At 42.7% G+C, this 24,402-nt stretch overlaps 1 protein-coding gene across 2 annotated transcripts in view; it reads left to right on the top strand.

The window, feature by feature from the left end:
• The window catches only part of CDC14A (cell division cycle 14A), a 181,587-nt gene that overhangs the window by 73,420 nt on the left and 83,765 nt on the right, over positions 1–24,402 (top strand). For both annotated transcript variants that reach the window (XM_021715861.1, XM_021715862.1), the window contains exons 5-6: positions 13,534–13,600; positions 16,670–16,732. In XM_021715861.1, the coding sequence (XP_021571536.1) occupies positions 13,534–13,600; positions 16,670–16,732 (130 nt within the window). The remainder of the gene's footprint in view (positions 1–13,533; positions 13,601–16,669; positions 16,733–24,402) is intronic.

The raw sequence follows: 24,402 nt of genomic DNA, 5'->3' as shown, positions 1-24,402 counted from the left end.
TGGTGGAAGAAATGTCCCAAGTTGTGACAAACAGATGACTCGTTCTTCTACCCTGACAGCACACCTGCCCACACTGTACTGAGTGTTCAGTAGTTTTTGATGAAAAATGGCATGGTCCCCGTTCCCCACACTCCCTATTTACCCGATCTCACTCTGAGCTACTTTTTTTTGGTTTCGTTGTATGAAAAAAAGTCCTCAAAGGGAAACATTTCACCAATGTGGAAGAGGTGAAACAAAAAACATCAGAAGCACTAAAAGGCCTCAAAATGGACGAGTTCAAAACTCTTTTGAACATCGGAAAAAGAATCTTGATAGGTGTATTACATCAAATGGAGAGGACTTTGAAGGTGCCTGAAGTTTAATCATGTAAGAACAAATACACAATTTTTAATAAATGAATTCCCTTTTTTTGCCCCCCCATGTGTATCAGCTTAGTAAGATTTTTGAGATTATTGATTCCCAAATCTGCTAAAACCAGTTTTTCTAGAACATATGATATGGGGAATAAAATTATGCACAAAATAGATAACATTCAGGGACCCTGTTTTGAAGGCGTATCTAGAAAGCAAGTCATGAGAAATCACGACTCAGTACGGAGGTGAGGTGGGTAGGGTGCTGTGCTGACAGCCTGTAGAATAAAACTGGTTGAATGTTGAATGCCCTGTCTGTAGTCATTAGTTTTGTGCATGTGTGTGTGCATGTGCGTGCACACTGGTGGTGAGGCAGGGGTCTCTTCTTCGATAGGTCCTGGAATGCAATTGTGTGTGTGTGTGTGTGTGTGTGTGTGTGTGCGTGCGCATGTTTTCTTGGTGTTTTGACTTAGAGAAGAGTCTAGAACTTATAGGTCAGCATTTCTCAAAGTTATGTTGGTCCTCAACACAAGGAAGCTTGAACACCTAGGAAGCTTTAAAAAACAATTGATAGACTGGCACAGGGGCTCACACCTGACATTCCAGCACTCTGGAAGGCCAAAGCAGGAGGGTTGCTTGAGCCCAGGGGTCCAAGACCAGCCTGGGCAACATGGTATGAATCCTTTGCTAAAAAAAAAAAAAAAAATTAACTGGGCATAATGGTGCATGCCTGTAGTCCTAGCTACTTGGGAGGTTGAGGTGGAAGGATTGTCTGAGCTCAGAAGGTGGAGGCTGCAGAGAGCTGTGGTTGTATCATGGTACTCCAGCCTTGGAGACAGAGTGAGACACCAACTCAAAACAAAGCAAAACAAAAGCAACCCCAAAACTAATGACACCTGGCTTCTACTCACAGAAATGCTGATGGAATTGGTCTGTGATGAAGTCTGGATACTGGGATTTCTAAAAACTACTTATATGATTTCCATATGTCTCCAAGGTTGAGAATTACTTCATAAGATGTACCATGGCAAAAAAAAAAAAAAAAAAAAAGACTTCAATGACTGAATAAGTTTAGAACCCTCCATCATGGACATTAACAAAGCACATTCCCATTTTACAGATTCTGAAAGTTTATGAGCAATGAAATAGCCTGTTTAACTTTGTGTAACCCAGAATTTTCTTTCTTTTTAAAATTTTCTTAAAAAAAATTGAGATGGGGTCTCACTATGTTGCCTAGGCTGGCCTCCAACTCCAGGACTTAGAGTGTTTTCCCATTTCAGCCTTCTGAGTAGCTGGGATTAGAGGCGTGTGCCACTGTACTTGGCTCAGATTTTCCAAAGTACTTATTCCCTCCCTCCTGTTCCCAAATTTCCCCCTTCTAGCAGAATGACTGTCATGTTTCCTGATCCACACCTGTGTGGAACAAAAAGGATCTCTTGGGATTAGAATCGTATGCTGCCATTTGTGGAATGGTTTTTGTGTTGTTTTCTGAGTCATGGAAATAGATGGTTTATCAGACAGTGGTATTTTATCTAATGGGAACAGGAAGGCCCAAACTTTCTCTTAGAGCATATGTAAGCTGGACAACCTTCCTTTCCAGAGACTCTGAGTACCTCCCACTGGCGAGCTTTTAATTGCATCCATCAGTAAGATGGACTTGTAATGTTTGTGTTAGGGGAAGTGTTTGTTGTGTTTTGGGGGATGATCCTTAGTTATATCCCAGTTGCTGAGCTATGAGGCTGAGCCTTCAAAAGCAATTATTCTAGATCTTCTGGGCATGCCAGAACTTGTAGTTCTTTTAACAAAGGCTCCAAAGGGTCAGCCACTTAGGACTTGGCACCAGGCTGCTCAGCTCTCCTCCTCCTCCTCCTTCTTCTTTTTTTTTTTTTTTTTTTGAGTCAGTGTCTTACTCTGTCGCCCAGGCTGGAGTGCAGTGGTACATTCATGGCCACTGCAGCCTCGACCTGCTGGGCTCAGGCGATTCTTTTGTCTCAGCCTTCCAAGTAGCTGGGACTACAGGCGTGTGTCACTACACCCGGCTAATTTTTTTGATTTATTATAGAGACAAGGTCTCTCTGTGTTGCCCAGGCTGGTCTTGAACCTGTGGGCTCAGGCAATCCTCTCGCCTTGCCTCCCAAAGTACTGGATGACAGGCATGAACCACCGCACCCAGCTGCTCTTCTTCTCCTAAAGCAATCATGTGCAGGTAGATGTTAGGTGAATATAATATATACATACATATGTATGTATATATATAAATATGTCTCTGTACATAAAACATTGACACAGATTTTCATTAGCTTAAATATGACACTGTGATTCTTGTCAAAGTATGCTTAGCAATTAACTTTTTACTTCAAAGGGAGAGATCTCTTTACTGTATATTTTCTCTTGAGTATAAAAAAATATGGAAACAAAGCTTTATTTTATGCGCTTTAGGATATTGTTTCCATTCTCAGCTTTTCCTCACTGCTTTTCCGCCTTGATCCCTGGGGTCAGTTTAATAAACTTCTGCTTTTGATGCTTGATATGGTGGAAAAGAATTCACATTGGTTTTGAATAGCGAGGATGCCCCAGTTTCCTAAGTGTTGAACATAGATGGCATACCCGGTCGAAACTTTTGGATAAATGCTTGACAGTTGGTGCATGTTTTGAGCAACTTGGACCACCATGAAAAAGGCTCTTTATCGAATTGTTCCTGTTGAAGTGATAAATAAGCATCACTATACAGGATCGGAGAAGAGAAACAGCTGCCATTGTCTCCGTGACCCACAAAGTACACTCTAGAAGGTGCAGCTATTCTAGTTTTCATCAGCTGGAACAAGACAGGGCTTCAGTGATTCATGTTGTGAAAAAGGACTCAGGCTGTTTTTTAGTACTCCTACTTTTATGGTCCCAGAGCAGTATTACCAAACTTCTGTAGCAGGGTTAGTGCCAAACTTTTTGTACTCTTTATGGTATATTTCCAGTAGCCAGCATAAAGATGGTTTGGAATAAGATGGCAATAATTTACCTTGGTGAACGTAGTAACGGCTATTATTTTGCTGAATGTCTGTTATGTGGAGCTCTTGTTTTCAGTGCCTGTGTTAAAGACAATTTACCATTATTTTTATTTTTTTTTTCTATTTTTATTTTTGAATAAAAATTAGTGTGGTTAAATGGGTGTCAGTCAGATGTTGAACAGAGACCCAGAGCCCAGCTCCTGGTCTGTGTTTCTGGTGTTATGTGTTAGTTCCAGGCTGATTCTGTTCTGTGGATTTTATGCAATGTCTTAAAATTGACTTTCACATATCTCTGTTTCTTTAGATGAACAAAGTAATTTGTGTACAGTCTTCTGTTAAATCTGAAAAGCAGGAGAGTCTGCACTTTGCTTTGTATTTGGTACTGGTCATGTCCCACTTTTGTTTTTGCCCTGTTGAAGCATTTGGTTGTGCTTTTTCATGAATGGGAGACAGTTTTGTTCACTCCACTAATTTTCACCAAGGTCATTTTCATCTTGTAGGCCTCAGTCCTGAAAGCTCTTTTCCCTGTAGCTGGCACATGTGTGTCATGCATTTGTTCAGGAAAGTTAGAGTGTTCTTTGGACAATTATGTAAGGTATTTTGGGCATTGTCTAGTTTCCAAGTATACATACAATATAGTTAGGGTTGACCTGTCCTGTATGGTAGCTACTAGTTATAGGTGCCGTTGGACACTGGATTTATCTAGTGTAAATTGAGATGGACTGTAAGTTTAAAATACACATCAGATTTCAAAGAGGTAGTGTAAAAAGAAGAATGTGAAATGTATTATAATGATGTTTAATGCTGAGATGATAATATGCATATATTGGATTGAACAAATTTTCATTAAAAGTAATTTTACTTTTTAGAAATTTTAGTATGGTTATAAAAGAAATCACATATGTGACTTTCTTTCGTGGCTGGCATTCTATTTTCACTGGACAGCAATGAACTAGAACAGAGGTCCCCAACCCCCACTACTGGACCATCCATGGCCTGTTAGGAACCAGCCACACAGCAGGAGGTGAGTGGTGGGTGAGCAAAGCTTTATCTGTATTTAAAGCCACCCTCCATCACTGGCATGGCCACCTGAGCTCTGCCTTGTATCAGATCAGTGGTAGCTTTAGATTCTCTTAGGAGCATGAAACCTATTGTGAACTGTGCAGGTGAGGAATCTAGGATGTGCACTCCTTATGAGGATCTAATGCCTGATGATCTGAGGTGGAGCTGAGGCAATGATGCTAGCGCTGGGGAGTGACTGCAAATATGCATTAGCATTAGCAGAGAGGTTTGACTGCATATCCACTCACCTCCCCCCACTGTCTTTGGAAACATTGTCTTCCATGAAACCGGTCTCTGATGCCAAAAAGGTTGGGGACCGTTAATCTAGAGTATGTTTTTGCTATTGTACATAGCTTATGATTAAAGATTGTGTTATGTAATGTTTGCCTTAAAAGGCTAATAGTTCCCAGTCACTAAAGGTATTCAGGCATAAAAGTTGAGTCAACTCCTGGTAATGATCACTTAATCATTCATTCAGCAACATCTATAACATAGTGATGTGTACAACCCTGTACTACACTCTGGGCACATGGACATCAAAGACATATGTCATGTCCTTAAGAAGCCCGCTGTTTCCTGGTACTTGTAGGGTAGGATGAGATTTGGGTAGTTCAGTCCTGAAGGGTTCTTAGATGACCTGTAAGGTCCTTTCCAGCCCACTGCTTTGCAGATTTTGCATGCTTTCTAACTACCTGTCATCCTGAGAACTTACAGAGAATCATGGAATTAAGGTGACTGTAGGTCACTGTCATTCCCAATATTTCTGAATTCCCTTTTCCAGCTTTTTTTTTTAAAGTGTGGTCTCTACTTGTAGACTGTGCTTCTGTTCTTCATTCTTTCATTTTGAACAGACTCATTCCGAGAAATGCTTCTTATGTTTTGTAAACATGTTCTTTCATCTCTGGTTTCATCTCCCATTATTAATATTTGCAAAGTTGCTTCATTCTGAGTGATTCCTTAGGTTCTTAGTTTACAAGCAGTGGTGTGTTGGTAAACTGACTCTATATAGTAAAAGTGTTCACTGAATTCTATGGTATAAGTACTCTTACCATGGCTGATTTGGGCTCTCAACATTTTTGGATATTTCTCAACAGAATTTTGAGAGCCTGTGCCAGACAGCCCCAGGGCATCAGTGAATCAGACTCTTTCTTTTAGTATCTAATTGTAGATAGTGATTCTAATTTTCTTAAATTTAATTTTTTTCTGTTGCTTTTCTGAAAAATGAACACAAAACCATAAAATAAACAAAAAAGTCCCAGTTGCTCCTTTTATTCAAATATTCATTTGTTTAATTTTTCATTCAACAAATAAGGATCAACCGCAAGCCCCTCCCAAGGTCATAGTTATGTGAATTTTTATATTCACTTCATAATGACTGTACGGGTCATTTGACAATGAAGGCACATTTAGTAAGATAGAAATGTGACCATTGCCAGGCCATTGCAGCCATTGCCTTCCTAAGCTATGGTGTGACCATGCTGCTCTTTGAGCTATGGCCGTCGCCATGTTTCCTGGCCTTGGCCTCTTCCCCTACCTTGGGGAGGTGAATCACCCCCCATTTACTTTCTAAATAAACTTTATTTGTTAATCTTTAAAAAAAAAAAGGATAGTAATGCTGGGATGGATGGAGTTGAGATGGCCAGACTTGGGGCTAAGCTGAATTTGTATTTGGATGTCTCTAGACAGCTATTGACTGTAACATTTGTCTTCTGTATTGGAGGTTAGAGATACATGTTATTCTTCAGAGATGAATGGTTAGAAACCCAGGGTGTTTGGATATGACCTTATCTCCTGAATGAAGAGCAGCTTTGTGTTTACCTGTTCAACAGAGTAATGTAATACATGGTGAAACCATCATGGCAGATAAGGTATAGTTATTCCAAATAACAGGGGGTAGGCAGGCCTTTTCCCTCCTTAATGAGGGTGTTGGAAAAAAAATACATGTCCTCTTATTCCACTTAATACATATTTGGCTCAATAAATAAGAATAAATGGATGTACAAATAAATGAATGAGAAAGAAAACTAGAGGGTAAGTCAACAATTGGGAACTATAACTACAAAAAGCCAAAAAAACCCAAAACCAGAAAAAAAAAACCCAAACCTGGGAATTTAAACTTTTTAGTACATCTGTCTCTTTGTAGCCTCTCTAAAGCATTTGGGTGAAAGTAAATCAATGTGTTTAATGCCACTTGACACCTCCTTTGTCAAGTGGCATTAAAGTTAATAGAAGGAAATGATCTTCAATGGGAATTTGATTTAATGCAAAGAAAGCTTTTCTTGCTAGTGAGGTTGGAGCCTTAGGCTGCTAGAGTTAGCAAAAGGAGTCATAGAATAATAGTATAGAACATTTTCTTGCCATGAGCTCCCAAGCACCTTTACTTAGTTTAGACACATTATCTATTTTGTGCCAGGTGCTAAGGAGACATGGGGAATAAACAACGTATAGACCCTGCCTTCTTTGCGACTTCTGTAGAGAGAGGAGCAGAGAATCCAAATGAGCACAACAGGTTGTAATTCCAAACTGTAGTTATGTCCAGTGAAAAATCTGGGGACCTGATCTAGCCAGGGAGGAGTAGGAGGTTTCCCACCCAAGACACTTGATCTTTGAGCAGCCAAGGCTTGAAGGTTAAGGAGGGTACTCAAAGGCAAAGGTCAATGGGAGGAACCTGTTACTGGCAAGTGCCAGGCTCTGTGGGGAGGAGCAGTACCTGCCCCGGGGAGGTGGGGCCTTGCAGCCATGCTGAAGATTTGAACTTTCCTTTGAGAGCAATGGGAAGTCAGGGAAGGGTTATAGCCAAAGAGTGACCGGATCAGATTTGCCTTTTAAGAATATCGCTCTGAGGTCGGGTGCGGTGTCTTAAGTCTGTAACTCCAGCATTTTGGAAGGCCAAGACAAGAGGATTACCTGAGCTCAGGGGTTTGAGACCATTCTGGGCAACTTGGTAAGAACTCATCTCTACAATAAATAAAAAAATAAGCCGGGCGTGGTAGCATGCGCCTGTAGTTCCAGCTACTTGGAAGACTGAGGCGAAGGTTTACCTGAGCCCAGCAGTTGATGCTGTAGTAGCCGTGAGTGTGCCACTGTACTTCAATCTGGGTGACAGGGTGAGACTCAAACTCAAACTCAAACTCAAAAAAAAAAAAGAATTTTGCTCTGGCTGCAGTGAGGGGAAGGCTGGGACTGTGTGGTTGGAGAGTAATGTGTGCCCAGGGGATGCTTGAGAGGCAGAGTGACGGTGCATGTAGTGGGTGGGATAAGGGGAACGAGAGAGCAGGGCCTTTGGGGTTCTAGCCTGAGTGACAGTGGGAGTGCTGCAGGATTAGATTGTTGCTGCTATTGTTTTTTGGGATGGGGGCAGAATTCAATAGCTTCTTCTCACACCGTGAACTTGAGGTGCCTTTAAGACACTCATATGGAAAACATCAGGCTGTTGGCTGCACTGTTCCTGAAGTTTTAAGAAGGTAGTCTGTGCTAGAGAGATGAGTTTGAGGGTCACTGGCAGACATGATCATTGATGTGGATGATGTTGTCTAGAGCAGTGGGTTCCCTCCCAGCAGCAGCATATGCACTGCCTGGAATGTGCTAGAAATGCAGTTCTCAGGCCCTGCTGAGGCCTTTTGACCAAGAAGCTTGAGGGTGGACCGTGCAATCTGTGTCTGAAGGAGTGATCCAGTAGTGCTGCCGCACACTGGTCCAGGGGAGAGTGTGGAGTGAGAAGAATTTGGACTTGGCATTGATCCTTGAGGACATATTATTGTAAAAACTGGGAGGTGCAGGAGGACCTTGCAAAGGAGATGGGGAGGAAGTGTTTAGAGAGGTGGGAGGAACATCCAGAAACCAAGAGAAGAGAGCAAAGGAGGGAGTTACCTGGCGCTGATGATGCTTGCAGAATGTTCCCAGGGTTTACAATGAATACTCCCAGAGAGACAGGAAATAAGTTAGCAGATGGCCAGGGGTGCGGGCGGGAGACTGGGGAGTTGTTGCAAATGAAGACAGAGTTTCTTTGGGGGTATAAAAGTGCTTTGAATTACTAGTGCTGGTTGCACAACTCTGTGAGTGTGCCCAAAACCGCTGAGTTGTATGCTTCAAAGGGCCGGGAGTTGTTCCTTAGAGTCTTGTTTTGAAGAGGAGGACAAATAGTGTAAGAGCTGGGGGATGCTGAAGTCAAGACTTGATGACTTGTTATATTTATTTTTATTTTTTGAGTTGGAGTCTCACTCTGTCGCCCAGACTGGAGTGCAGTGGCCGCTCCCGGCCACCGCAGCCTCGACCTGCTGGGTTCCGGCCTTCCTCCGCCTCAGCCTTCCAAGTAGCCGGAATTACAGGCATGTGCTACCACGCCCGGCTGATTTTTTGATTTATTGTAGAGATGAGGTCTCGCTGCCCAGGCAGGTCTCGAACCTACGGGCTCAGGCAGTCCACTCACCTCAGCCTCCCAAAGGCGCGGGATTACAGGCTGAGCCACCGAGCCCGGCGGCTTGTTCTTTTTTTAAAGAGAGTGGAGATCTAAGACTACTGAGATGCCGTAGAGAAGGATCCTGGAGAGAGATAGGAAGAGGAAGAACGTCAGTAACATTGAACAGTGATGCCAGCTCAGAGGAGGACAGGACTTTTGAGGCTCGTGAAGCCTGGTGTTTTCCTAATCCCTGACCTCTGGTTCATGTTATGATACAGGTGAAAAAGATTCCTCAGAAGGACTCTTGAAGTTTAAACAGAATGTGGGACAGGTGTCTTACTGCCTTCTAGAATGACCATTCTGTGTGAGATGGTTCTGACTCTGTTGGTGGGCTGAGGAAGATGCACAACTGACTGATGAAGTGGGAAGCCATGTTGTTTTTATGGATAAAATCTCTGTGTTTTAAATGGACTCGCAGTCTTATTTTTGTCATTTCCTTCATCCTCACTTCCAGAAGCACCCAGTGCTGCCGGTTCCCTTATCTGTTATTAATTGTGCTGGCTTTCGAATTTTTTCACTGTCAGCTTAGTATTCACTGTTCTTGGTTTTCTAACTTACTTCCCACTCATTTATCTGATTTACAACTTTCTTCTGTCTCCTCTTGTCTTCTCCATGTCCTTGTTGGATTCCATTAAAGTAAAAGCCTTTTAAAATTCTCCTTTTGTTGGTTTTTGGGAGATGTGTGGGTTCAGTCTCCCATCTTTACCTTCTCTCGTTTTTGCTCCTTCACTGTTATAGTTACTTCCTGTGACTGGGTATGAGCCAGATGCTACTAATAAGCCATATCTTACTTGCTCCATCTTGGGAGCAGGTTCTGGGAACCTGTTTGCACCATGTGGCCGTCATGAGGATTAAATGTGCTAATGCATCTAACTTACCTGGTACTGTAGGTGCTCAGAAAAGGCATATCCTCTCTTTCCGCATTATGGAGGATACGACTTAGTCCTATAGCATCCCTTGCTATATTTCAATGTGTAAATTTCTGGGTGTCTTTCTAGCCTGTGGTGACTGATCTGTATGCTAATTCTGTCTGATGGCTAGGCAGGCCTGCAGATTTGACCACAAGGGTCATTTCACCAGAACTCTCTTTCCAGTCATTGGTGACAGTTGTGGCTGTGATGGCACGAGGGATATGACAGTCTTACCATTTTTGCAGACATTCAGCAGGACTAGCAGCAACATGGGTGCAGCTGGAGACCATCATTCTAAGTGAACCATCACAGAAGCAAAAAACCGAATGCCATGTGTTCTCACTCATAGGCTGGCTTTAAACATTGGGCACACACAGGCACAGAGGCGGGAACAGTAGACACCATGCACGGCTAAAGCAAGGAGGGAGGGGGATCAGGGTGTATAACCACCCGTTGGGCATCAGGTCTACTACCGGGGCGGGGGGAGGCACTTGCTGGAAGCCCAAACCTCATCTGCACGCAGTCTACTGTAGCAAACCCTCACGTGTATCTCACGACTCTAAAATAAAAGATATAAAAAAGGAAGACTAGATCTGGAGCTCTTTCTGGTAACTCATGTTTGTGAAATTGTTTAACTGAATCTTAGGGGTGGGAAGATACACTTGAAAGAATAAAGACCCCTGCACTTCATATATGTATATATTACACTTTTAAAAACAGCAGAGTTCCCCCTGTCCTTCTAAAAAATTATAGCAGTAGTTTTTTTTTTTTTTTTTGAGGTGGAGTCTCACTCTGTCGCCCAGACTGGAGTGCAGTGGCCGCTCCCGGCCACCGCAGCCTTGACCTGCTGGGCTCCGGCGATCCTTCCGCCTCAGCCTTCCATGTAGCTGGAACTATAGGCGTGTGCTACCACGCCCGGCTGATTTTTTGATTTATTGTAGAGATGAGGTCTCGCCTGCCCAGGCGGGTCTCGAACCCACGGGCTCAGGCAGTCCACTCACCTTTGCCTCCCAAAGGCGCAGGATTACAGGCTGAGCCACCGAGCCCGGCTAGCAGTAGTTTTTAACCTAAGATCTGTGGTGAGAATTCAGGGAATCAGTGACTTTAGATGAGAAAAAAATTATATTTTTATTTTCACTAACCTTTTAACTTCTAAGATTACATTCCATTATAAATGTAGCATTAGCAATATAAGTGACTTTGTCACAGTAGAAATCTCAGCCATTTTTATGTCATCTTATAGTTGTTGTAGTTTAAAATATTATTGATACTCATTTCTTCCTCAAAATTATAGTAGTCATCAGACCTGCCACAAGGCCTTGTTATATAATATGTTACTTTTAAAAGTGCCTACTGGGGTGTTATATGTTTATTTTAAATGTTTTGATAACTTTATTTGCATTCAATTGAAATTGTTTTCTGTTAATCCTATGTAGTTTATTTTATGCATTGCAAATATAATTCTGAAAAAATGGGTCCGTGGGTTTCCTCAGGTTCCTGGGAGTTCTGGTCATAGAGATTCTGAATCCTTGCCTCTCAAAAGACAAGTGTCTGCAATAGAATGTTAGGTATTTTAGATGCATGAATATTTTACCTTGACCCCCAGTTATTCTTTTTCTCTATCATAGTCCATAAAGATTTCTTTCCTAATACACAGTTACAACTTTACAAGTTATTTGGAAAGGGAGCTATTTTGTGTTTTTGCTGACATATGAGTTCAGATGTTATTTAAAAAGAAATACAAAAGTGAAAACCTCCTCTTGAAGTCAAACTTAAATTTCTGGAATAACTAAGTTTCAAGGCTTAAGAAACGTTTTGGTGAAGTGGCTTTGCCAACTTGCTGTTTTTATGTGAGGCTGTCAGGATGCTGACACTAGATGAAGTCACATTTTGCCTTGTGGCTTAGCAGCCATGGGTTTGAGTTACCCTGGATGGTTAGTGATGTGAAACTCAGCTTTATGTTAACTCTGTGGAAGCCCTTGAAGGTTGTGTTATCTCATGGGATGCCTGCTGCCCCTCCTCATGGCTGCTGTGTTTGCACTTGACCTTGTCCTGGGCAGGTGCCTGAGGATCTCTGTTCCTGGGGTCAGCACTGGGGACTGGGCAGAGCCTGGGTGCCTTGAGGTCAAATTTCCTGCCTTGGACACCTTGGAACAGTGCTGATGTCAAGGCTCCGCTGCCAGTTCCTGCTGAGCTGACCTGAACTTGATACTTTCGTTTTATGTTGCCTAAAGTCGGTCTACTAAATTGCCCTAAAAACTTAAATAAAGCATGAAGCTCTCAGTTTTCGCTGCAGTGGGTCCCCACCTCTTGTGATGGAGCATTTGAAGTGCTCATAGGCCCAACAACTCTGAGAGGAGGTTGTTTGGAAACACGCCTACATTTTCCTCAGGGTTCTTTTGGCGGGAGGGTGGGGGGATGGGGGGGTAGGAAGGCTGGTATTTAATTCATGCACGCACCTGCTGGATTCTGTTGACCTGCACACAGTGTCCTCTTGTCTTTTTTTGCCTGTATTTACAGTGCTCCTGAAGTGGTTCCTCTGCCAGAATACCTCTTATGGTGATTAATGCTTTACAGCAGTGGTGCCCAACCTTTTTGGCGTCAGGGACTGGTTTTGTGGAAGACAGTTTTTCCATGGATGGGGGTGGAGAGGGGGAGATCATCAGGCATTAGATTCTCATAAGGAGCATACAACCTAGATCCCACACATGTGTAGTTCTTGATAGGGTTTGCGCTCCTTTGAGAATCTAATGCCCGCACTGATCTGACAGGAGACAGAGCTCAGGCAGTGATGCCAGGGATGGGGAGTGACTGTAAATACAGAGGAAACTTTGCTCACTTGATGGCCGTTGACCTCCTGCTGTGTGGCCCGGTTCCTTACAGGCCACAAACTGATACCAGTCTGTGGCATAGGGATTGGGGAACCCTGCTCTACTGTTCTTAAGATGAAACAGTTCAGTTCTCTGTTTTTTGTTTTGTTTTGTTTTGAGTTGGAGTCTCAGTCTGTCACCCAAGTTGGGGTGCAGTGACATGATCATGGGTTCACTGTAGCCTCAGCCTCCTGGTCTCGGGCAATCCTTCTGCCTCAGCCTCCCAAGTAACTGGGACTAAAGACAGAAACCAGTATGCCCAGCTATTTTCTCTTTTTTCTTTTTGTGTAGAGACAAAGTCTCACTATGTTGCCCAGGCTGGTCTCTGTCTCCTGTCCTCCTGCCTCGGCCTCCCAAGGTGCTGGGATTAATGGCATGAACCACCATGCCCAGCCTCAATTTGCTGTTAATATGAATAGTCATAATATTTATTAAGTGCTTCCTGTGTGCCGGGTCACTATATTGAGGGCTTTACCTATTTTTTAAATGTAATCTGACAATAAGCCTGTGGGTACTAGCTGTCATTAACTTCATTTCACAGAGGAGGAAACCAAGACGCATAGCGGTAAAATAATGGGCTCACATTTTTACTCAGTACCTGGTAGAGTTGGAATTGGAACCAAGGCCACGTGATTCTGGAGCCCTGGCTCTTAAGTCTGCTTTTTAAAGTAATTCTGCCCATTGGATAAAGCAGTTTCAGAAGTGCTTCCTCCAGGCTGCAGGAGGAGTTAGCTAGTAGGGGCTACTGTGTCGTGTGCCTTTACCATGTGGATAGCTGTGAAACCAAGGGGTACCGTCCCAGCTGACTCTGGCATTTTGTTATTTGAATGTTCTAAAGGCAGACTTTCTAATGTTGAATTTATATATTTTTATTTATAGGGATGCTTCCTTTGGAAATTGCACTTACAACCTCACCATCCTCGACTGTCTGCAGGGAATCAGAAAGGTAAGAACAATTCTTCTTTCTGTAGTTGACACAGTCATTGGCTCAGCCTGTAATCCCGTGCCTTTGGGAGGTTGAGGTGAGTGGATTGCCTGAGCCCGCGGGTTTGAGACCCACCTGGGCAGCAAGACCTCATCTCTACAAAAAACCAGCCGGGCGTGGTAGCGCACGCCTGTAGTTCCTGTAGTTCCGGCTACTCGGAAGGCTGAGACGGAAGGATCGCCGGAGCCCAGCAGGTCGAGGTTGTGGTGGCTGGGAGCGGCCACTGCACTCCAGTCTGGGCGACAGAGTGAGACTCCAACTCAAAAAAAAAAAACAAACCACGAAAAAGGAATGATCTCACCATCCTTGTTTGTTGTTGGAAAGAAGAGAAAGGGGCCAGCACGTAGGATGCTTTTCATTTCTTGTTGATTTGACAAATACAGATGAGGTGGGGGTGGGGGCTTTCTGTTTTAAAGGCTGGCATTCTAGGCTGATCTATCACTTCTGCCTGTAGCCGTGCCCATGACATGGCTTTGTCACATGTTTAGCCTCATTATCGAGGTTGATCTTGGTGTGGAAGTAACAGGAAGTTTCCTAAGCCACTGTTCCCCTCTGTTGGTCCGTCCCCACCCCAGACCAACTGAATAGAAACCTCTGGGGGCGGGGCCCTGCCATCCTTATTTGAACAATACCTCCAGGTGACCTGAGGCACTCTTAAGTTTGAGAACCAAGTCGTCATTATTTATATATTGTATGTAACGGAGAAGTTAAAACCAAAAGATTTTTGAGAGCTCTTGGAACATGTTTTAGAAACATCAGCTTACAATCTGAGATATTATGCAGGCTCTGCTGTAAATTCTAAGGAGGGCTCAAAGTACATGGTTCCGTCTTGAACATATAGCCATGACGTGTTATCAGTTAGGCATGTACAAGTCCCGTGACCCACTGGTAAGGGTCATCATGGACTGTACACACAGTATCTGCAGCAATTCTAGCTCATTTCTCTGATGTCATCTGAAACTGATTTTGCTATGATTTGAACTGAGAAAATCTGTGTGATAAATATACTACCTGTTTTATGCATGGTTGTTTCTGACTTTGATATTTCATTTTAAAATGAATTTAAACCCTCTCGAACTTTAAAATAGTCTTAAAATATTTTTCTTTTCACTAAAAAATATTTTTCTTTTCACAATGGAGATATTCCCAGCCCAACCTTGCAAACCATATTATCAAATATTACCAAAATACACTCCAATAATCCCAGATAAGAACTTTCATGGAGATATTACCCAACATATAAGCCATCATTAGCATTTAGAAAATGTGCCTGGGGAAAAAGTAATTTATTTATGTCCTTTGCTATTATTATTTTGCCTTTACCACCATCTGGTACAGGCCATTCTTTTATGACAGGAAGCGTCACACTGACTATATTTGCCTGTCATGGTGGTAGCTAGCAATTTGATTAGAAATACTTGAGAGCCTTCCTGTGGTGGAGAAAAGTGTGACTTCGGTCAGGAGTAAGGTCTTCTGTAAATGGATTGTCTCATCACATATTGGAGTTCATTCATTTAGAGATGAGATTCTAGAGGGTCTGCTAGATGGTTCAGCATGTCTTAAGCAACTGAGATATTTCCTGTGTGTCTGTTCTCTTATGTAAGCCACCATGTTTTGGGCTGTTTTTGTGGTAATGAGTTGTACCTTTCTAAGAATCTACACAGAGTATGGCCATAGTTTTGCGTGCTTAAGGAGCATATTGTTCTGGTTTTGGTATTATTGACCTTGTCATGGCATAGTTTATATGTTATATGAACTGCTACCTACAGGAACATAGGAAAACACATACCTAGAAATGAGGAGAGAGAAAGAAAAACGAGTCTTTTAGAGTATATTTTTCTCACCTTTGTTTTGGAATGGTGCATATGGATGAGCTCACTTAGTTTTTTTTTAAAGGTGGAATACTTTAAACAATTTGTTCTGCTTACACTTAGAGGTAATTTAAACCAGAATTGTCAGAATGTAGCGCTTGTAAATGTCACCCAGGAAGCCAAGTTTAAAATGCTGGTCCCTAGGGTCCCATCCCCAGAGAGTCTGATTTAACAGTTCTGGGATGGGGTGAGGGACCCTGCTCTTTAAAAATAAGTTAACCTAAGTGTTTCTGATGCAGATGGTCCGTGCTCTACATTTTGAAAAAAACACTGGTCTGTAAAGTGTTTTCAAGTACTAGAACTTGACTTGCTAGTTTCTTTTTCTCTTTTTAATGACTTGATCATGTAGCTTTTAAATGTGCCTGTGGTTTTGTATTCTATTGTAATCTGCATGGCTTCACAGTTTATAAGATAAAAATCACTTTGTCATTTTTAAAAGTTCTAAGTAATTAGTTACAAAACAGAGAATTACGGTTTTTTTGGTGTGTTAAAAGTATCAGTTTTTTTTCTTATAAATTGTAAGAACAGTCAAGTATACTTTCAGTTTGTCAGAAATTATCATCATGAAACAGAGTCTCTCAAGGTAGAGTTTTAGGATCAAATAAGGGCTTATTAAGTAAAAATATTAAGAGTTTTTTGGATGGGAAGAAAAAAAGAAGAGTATTGTAGGGTAGTGCTTGATTTATAAAAAATAAGAAAAAAAAAGAAGAAAAGTAAAAGGGTCCCTTTTTTGGTGCCAAATATCTCATTATGATAAAAGGAAAATGGAACTTCCTAAGAATAATCGAATTTTCTTCTCCTGTCTGAAAAGTTAACCACGATTTTCTTTCTTAGGTATAGTTCCCAACTATAAATTTGCTGTTTCATTTTATATGCATAATTAATTTTACATACAAAACTAATGTAAATTAGAACTCAGGGCATATTTTGGGGGACATATTTTCATGTTATTCTAAGTGTTTATTTAGTTCTACTTCTAAGGTGGTCTTGAAGCAATATTACCAGTGTCATAAAATATTTGGAAATGCATTAACAATCAAGAGTTTCAAGCTTTCTTTTCCAGATCAGTGAGGATTATTTTATAAGTTAAAAATTCCAGAAATAGCAAATAGATTTCATCAATTTTGTATGGAAAAACTAATTCGAATTCTGCTTTTAGGGATTACAACATGGATTTTTTGACTTTGAGACATTTGATGTGGATGAATATGAACATTATGAGGTTTGTACATTTAAATTTTTTGCAAAACATAATTTCATGTTGATTGATTTTTTTTCCCCCCTCTTCTCATACTCAGATATTGCAAATTGAGCTGCTGCTGAAGAAAAGCCTTCTGGAATTTTCTGCAGTTGTCAGTCTTGTCCTTCCAGTTTTGGTTACTGCTTTTGACCCAGGAGTCACCAACATTTTAATTTGGGAAAATGTCCATTCTATTGATAGTCTCTTATCCGATCTTTATTGACAATCACTTTGTACCTCGAGTTACAAGAAAAATAATTTCAAAGTATAGTTGGATAATGAAATTATAAGCTAACTTTATTTTAAAATTCAGATTTCATTTAACACAGAGGTTTCATTTAACACAGAGCTAGAGTTGTGTCTTATAATATTTTTTGACTGTATAAATTTTATTTCGAAATATGGCTGAATTTACTTAGTTCTAAAAGTTGACTGAATCCCCCCCCTCGCAAATGGCACCATTTGAAAGAAAGCTTTTGACTAAGGTCTTACCTATTTAGCAATTTACGGTTTAGGCAAAGGCTGTCTTGGCCAGGATATGCCACCAGGCGATGTTGAAGAAGAGTACTTTTTGAGCAGGATACGAGCAAGTCTAGAAATAGTGAACGTCCCCTGACAGGTGAGAAGCCTGTGGAGTGTGAGCCAGTCAACGTTTTGGCAAGTGAGCTCGTCTGTTGGACTTCCCGGAAGCGCAGTGCTGTAATTACTATCCAGAGGTGTCTGTTTGGATCAGGAAACCAGTCATGACATACCTTCTACCTTGTTGGTCTGGTGGATGACCTCGCCATGCCAGTGCTCGCCCTGGCTCCAGCTGAAATCCTACTCCCTTTTCCCCTGGTCTAGTGAGCATCTGTGTTGCCGTCCTGGGGCCAAGGCTGTGTCTATTTCTTTCCTCCTCTCTAGTCTCCCTTCCTTCTCTCTAACTTAGGGCTTCTCCGTGCACTATTTATTCCAACCGCTCCCTGACTGAGCACATCCTGCTCACCTGACAGTGAGCTTTAGTGGAGTGTTCATCTGGTCTGCTCTTGGTCTCAATCGAGCTGCTGCTCCATGACCCTGCCCACCTGAGCTCAGCTCCCTGCCTGATTTCTAGCTGCCAGGTACTTTGGCATGGCTCCTGTGTCCCCACTGTGTGTTCCAACCCCTTTTGAGGCCTGTTTATTGCACCTTGACCCTGGCCAAGTTTGACCTTCACCACCTCCATTCATGGGTGTTCACACCCTACACAGATCAGGTCTCACCTCCAGGGTGTCCCTTCCCTCATGATCTCATGGAGTGCTTTCCGTTTTTCTTGTGTCGTGGTTATTTGTGCACAAGCCTTATTTTCCTTATTTGATTACAAATTCTCCATGGATGGGATTACGCCCAAATGGAAAAACATATGCTGTGTTCTTGGATAGAAAGACTTAACATCTTAAAACTGCTGCTTTCCCCAAAATCAATACATTTAGTTCAATTTATTTAAAATTCCCCCCCAAGAGTGTTCTTTTTAAAAATGTCACAAGAGCATTTTTTTGGTGATATTTTTAGTACTAGCAAAAGAACCCTCTCCCTCCAAACCCCCCCCCAAAACTAGAAACAAAGGGAATATGCACTTATAAGGAGAAGGTTGGATAATCTGTAGTGCATATAAGTCATAGAATGTTTGTTATGTAGTCATTTAAAAAATAGCTGTGTATAGTGATTCATGCCTGTAATCCCAGCACTTTAGGAGGCTGAGGCGGGAGGATTGCTTGGGCCTAGTAGTTTGAGACTACTCTGGACAACATAGCGAGACTTTGTCTCTACAAAAAAAAAAAAAGGTTGGCAGGTGTGGTGGCATGTACCTGTAGTCCCAGCTACTCAGGAGGCTGAGGAGGGAAGATTTCCTGAACCCAGGAGGTTGAGGCTGTGGTGATCTGTGATCATGTCACTGCACAGGCGTGGGTGACGGTGTGAAACCCTGACTCAAGAAAAAAGAAAAATAAACTAGTAGAAATTATTTCTCAGGGGGAGGAATGACCCCCACCCTGGTCATTTTTAACTTTAATGGTGATGCTGATAATTAGTTGAACAAGCTCTTGAAAAATCTGAGTCAGACAGTATAGTTTCATTCTTGCAAACCAACCAAACAATAGTCTGGTAAGAACGTGATCAGACCCTTACCTGAACTGACAACATTAACCCGGGTGATAGAGGTGAGGAGAGGGAAGCGGTTAGTTTTGGTGAACCTTTGAAAGGTTTTCTGTCAAACGACTTCCTTTTGGAGGATGATATTTCTATTCTATTATAAAGCCTAAAAATAGAAAACCACGACACTGGTGTGATTGGCAGGTGGTCGGCATTTCATAAACGCTGGCTTAAGGAATGAATGAATAGATGAAGGAATGCTTTCCAACGACCTGTGGACCAGTCATTTCACTTCTGAACTCCCCTCGCTGCCAGCCCTGTTCTTGGGAGTCTGAGTCGGTAGACTTGCGGAACAGCTGAGTTCTTCCATTTCGGCGCCTCTGAGTCAGTATTCCAGTGAAGGTGCTGTTGTTTCCGAGATACAGTTTTCTTGTTGGCAGCAGATTGTGAGAACATTAGCCCTAGATGATTAGGGGCGGTCAGAATTTTTGGGATGCAGCTTTTCAAAGGCACTTCTTGTCTAAAACACACTTAATATAGAGTATGGCTCAAAAAAACCCTAACCCAATGAGACTGCATCTCAATTAAATTATAATATAAATGGTTATGGTAAGAATGCTGCCTATAAATGCTGCTAATGACGGGGTCAGCAGAGTGTGGGAAATACTTATGATAGTGACAGGGAAACCCTTGCTCTTCCTGCAGAAACTTCTGTCCATCTTCTTCCTGCATTTCAGCCCAGAAATGTGGGTCATGCATATATATTTTAAAAATCTCTAGAAGCCATATTTAGAAAAACAAAAAAGAAATAATGAAATTCATTTTAATAATATATTTCACTTAGTAAAGTATACCTAATATACCATTTCAACATGTAATCAATATAAAAATTATTAATGATGTATTTGACTTTTTGTGTGGACAAAATCTTCGAAACCCAGTGTGTGGCTTATACGATGGTGACTCTCACATTGGACTAGCCACATTTCAAGTTCTTGGTGCCGCAGGTAGCCAGAGTTCGGATTCTGCGAGCAGGACAGGTAGCTGACGTGCTGTCATCATCTACCGGTATGACGTGATGCTTGAGTTCTCTCTCCTTCATCATGTGATTTAAATGTTCAATGAAAATTAAAAGGCCTGTCATTTAGAAGACTATGGGTGAGACACTACATTGAGGCTCCTGCTTTATGTCCATGTGACTTGCAAATGGCCCATTGTGTTAAGTATTGGTGAGCCACACCGTCAAGGAAGGCCTTGGCTTCCATCTTGCAAAAGGGTCTTCTAAAATGTGGTCCTTCCAGGTCCTCCGCCAAACTGTTGCGAGACTATGCAGTCACTCACATTTGCATGGATTGAACAATTCTGGAGCCATGCTGGGAAGGCCCAGAAAAGTCACCACCGGAAGACAGTGGTCCAGGGACTTCCTCTGGGAATTGGTGTCAAAACATATGTACTTTCCCAACAGATTTAAGGTTTTCTCAAAGAACTTGAGAACTAGGAGAGCAGCCAGTTCTTTGAAATCTAGCCATTGATCTATTCAGAAAAATGAAAATAGACCCTTTGTCCTAGGGAAAAATAATGAAGATGGAAAAGCTTGACCAGTCAGTTAGATTATGCACCTGTAGGTACGTGAGGACCTATACGGTCTCTAGTAGTCGAGTTTAGTGGTTAATGCTAGTGTAGGATGATCTGCTTGTAAGGCCTTGAAGTAGTACTCGTATATAGACTCTGCCTCTGGTCAACTTTTTTTCCCAATTTTTTTTCTTTAGGATAATTGTCTTTATCAAGCAAGACCTTGCTTAAACACAAATGATCATTATTGATGCTTCTCTTTTTTTATTATTATTATTTTTGAGTCAGAGTCTCATTCTGTTGCCAAGGCTGCAGTACAGTAGCATGATCACTGCTCACTGCAGCCTTGAACTCCCAGGCTCAGGTGATCCTTCCCCCTCAGCCTCCCTAGTAACTGGGACTACAGGTGCATGCCACCATGCCTGGCTAATTAAAAAAAATTTTTTTGTAGTGATGAGGTCTTGTTATGTTGCCCAGGCTGGTCTGGAACTCCTGGGCTCAAGCTGTCCTCCTGCCTCAGCCTCCCAAAGTGCTGGGATTACAGGCTTGAGTCATCATGCCTGGTTTAATAATCCTACTCTTAAGCAGTCATTATTTGTCCCAGAGAATTTCTGTTGTGTCTTTGGTTCGTTACTTTAGTTGCCTCCAAGGGGCTTTCCACTGTTTATCAGAAGGCTTGCCATTTTTGATGATGTCCTTGTATCAGGCATACACAGAAAAACTCAGAAAAAAATCATAAAAGTATTATGTTGTAGCCTGTCCCTAGTTGGGGGGAGGGAGACATGCAGAGAAACAGCACTTCCATGCCACCATTCAGGATGCCATATCCCTGGGACTGATGCTCACTACCCCTTCAAAAGCTGGCTCTGCATTTCAAGGAGCTGCCTTAAAATACCCTTTTGGGGGATTAGCTGGAGCTTAAAGTCCAAAAATTACTTCAAGACTGAGAAATCGCTTTGACTTTTGGTTTCAGCTATTTTATTTTTATTTTTTTGAGTTCTATTCTCACTCTGTGGCCCAGGCTGGAGAGCAGTGGCATGCTCACAGCCACCGCAGCCTCAATCTGCTGAGGTCAGGTAAGACTTTTGCCTCAGCCTTCCAAGTAGTTGGAACCACAGATGAGCACCACCACACGTGGCTAATTTTTTGATTTTTTTTTTTTTTTTTTTTTTGTAGAGACGAGGCCTTGCCAAGTTGCCCAGGTGGGTCTCAAACCTCTGGGCTCAGGCAATCCTCTTGCCTCTGCCTCCCAGAGTCCTGGGATTATAGACATGAGCCACCATGCCTGGCTGTTTCAGCTATTTTCTATCTGCCATTATCTTCCCCCCCATAAATCATTCCTTTTTTATTTAAAAAAAAAGACTTTCTGTGAAGTCATTTTGTCAGGATGAGAACATTTTCCAGAATACCAGGAGATTATTGCCTTGATCCTGTGCTTTTTGGTGCAGGCAAACTTGGACCCCCCTTCGCTTTGCTGTTGGCTTGGTTATGGCTTGGTTACCACTTGCCCAATGGCAGAGGCACCGGTCGCTGTACTTGAAAGGCACTGCCCAGGGCATGGCATGCACAGAACATGATGATATTTGCCCAATACCTGGGATTACAGCTCACCGCTGTTGGCTCATGGCCTTCCAACTCTGCCTGCCTGGTCCCCTTCCAGACGACTCCGTTCTGGTCTTGCTGGGTAGGAAATTTTGGATTACAGAAATCATGATGTCAGCAGGCACATTTGTCATTTGAGAGTCAAAAAGCCACATCTCTGGGCGCAGTGGTGGCTTATGTCTGTCATCTCAGCACTTTGGGAGGCAGAGGCAAGAGGATTACTTGAGCTCACAGGTTCGAGACCAACCTGGGCAACATGGCTAGACCTTATCTCTACAATAAATAAAAAAATTAGCCAGGCATGGTGGTTCATGCCTGTAGTTCCAACTATTTGGAAGGCTGAGGCCGAAGGATTGCCTGAGCGCAGCAGGTCAAGGATGTGGTGGCCGTGAGTGTGCCATTGCACTCCAGCCTGGGTAGCAGAGTGAGACTCCGACTCAAAAAAAAAAAAAAAAAAAAAGAGAAAGAAGCCATGTCACACTCCTTGCTGCCTCATTCTTACAGCCTTTCAGTTCGTTTATTGAACAGACATTAAGTGCCTACTGTTTGCTCAGTATATTTACTAGGCCCAGTTTTCTTTCTAGGAGGTGCCGGTAACTTCTCTTCATGTGTAGGGTTGGAGTCTCTACTCCTGTCACTTGAGGTCATAGGATTCATCCATTCTTGTGCCTCACTCTGCAGGGGTTGTGTTTAACTCTTGCCACAAGCCCTTGTTCTCATACACATCAAATTAGTTGTCTATGTAGAATTTCTAATTGACAGACTGGTTGTGAAGTGTTTTGCGGGAAAAGAGTATGTCTGTTCTGGAAAGTAATTTCACGCCACCCCAACTACATTATGGCACAGCCTGTCTGGGACCTGTGAGAATGCATTGGTCCATTCCAGATGTCCGGGATTGGGTCTGCCTTGAACCTTGGCCTCTTTGGTCACATCTTCACACTCCTATCAGAGTGTAGGTTTTAAGAATCCAGTTTGATCCTATCACTCCCCTGTTTGAAGTCCTTCACTGACCGCATGCTGACTAAAAACATGGAGGCAATGCAGGCTCCTTGCCACCCCACGGAAGGCCCTCATGATGTGGGCTTGTCCTTCTCCTGTCCTGTCCTTGTCTACTGCCTTCTCACACCCAAACTTGTACAGCTTCCCGATGGCGACCTCTTCATGCTTTTGCCCTTGGACATGTCCTTGCTTCCACCTCCTGCCTGCACACCCTTTTTTCTGGTCCACCATGTGGACATGGTGCACCCTTAATTCCTCTCAGCCCTGGGGTAGCTCTTCTCACACAGCCTTGCCTGACAGTCTGTTAATCATCTGTGTCTTCCTCTACCCTGGGTACTTGGGACAGACTGTGTCTTGTCTATCCTTGTTTGAATAAGTAACGTAGCAGCATGGTACACCCATGATGGGCAGTCCCTAAGTGTTTCTGGAATGAGACAACCTGGGAATAAATGAGTGGATGAATACTAAAAATAGAAGCACAATACATTTCCAGCTGCTTATTATGGTCTGTCTTCTGTGGAAACTGACTAAGACGTTAACTAAGACTCCTTTCTGATTTTTGCAGTAATACTCCAGAACACGGTTGCTGTGGTTGGCTCCTTCCAGAAATGATGTTTCTTTCATTACCAGCCAATCTATGAGTTTCTCTTTTTGAATCGGTGATTTGCGGCATGGATTGCTAGATACTGTAATCTGAGACCAGGTCTCCACTTAGTTTTGTTGTGTGACTGGGCCCTGTCCCTGGGTAGACTGTGTCATTCTTCTTTGCTTAAGTGAATTGCCAGACTGACCAGGGGGTGTAGACTCTTGGGCTTTGCCATTGAGCACATACCTGGAAAGCCAGTCAAGTCTGTCAGGCCTCCAGCATCTCCACGAGTCACCTCAGGTCACCTTGGGTGTCGGTGCTGTTGAACACCGAAGGGAGTATGTTTCGAAGCTTGGAATTAGAATTTGGCAAGCTAGATTGTAATCTGGACCCTCCTTGGCTTTCTTTACTTGTTCATGGATGATAGAGCTGGGAAAATGGAAATTCCTGCCAAGGACTGGGCCCGGCCAGTGGCGGAGCACAGGCATGCGGGTGTGTCCTCACCCCTAGCAGGTGTGGTGTGTCTTGTGATCTGACTCTTAGAAGGACTGTTGTGAGCATTTCCCTGGAGCCACTACTCAAAGGCCCAAGTTTAAAAAAGCAAAATTCCTGCCTGGCCAAGGTCACTGTGGAAGTAGGGGCCCAGGGTGTCCATATCTGCTAATGCAGGGATCTCCCTGAATCTATGGGGCATTGAGAGTCTACCCACGTCCCAAGCAAACCCCGTGGGGGTTTTCTTCCTCTTTAATTATTGTTTGCTCTCTGTCCCTTTCTTTATCTCCAG

Source organism: Carlito syrichta, unplaced genomic scaffold (assembly GCF_000164805.1).
Source record: "Carlito syrichta isolate Samal-C Ts95f unplaced genomic scaffold, Tarsius_syrichta-2.0.1 Scaffold307934, whole genome shotgun sequence".
In the NCBI taxonomy this organism is placed as follows: domain Eukaryota; kingdom Metazoa; phylum Chordata; class Mammalia; order Primates; family Tarsiidae; genus Carlito; species Carlito syrichta.
This window is presented reverse-complemented; position numbering and strand designations above follow the sequence as displayed.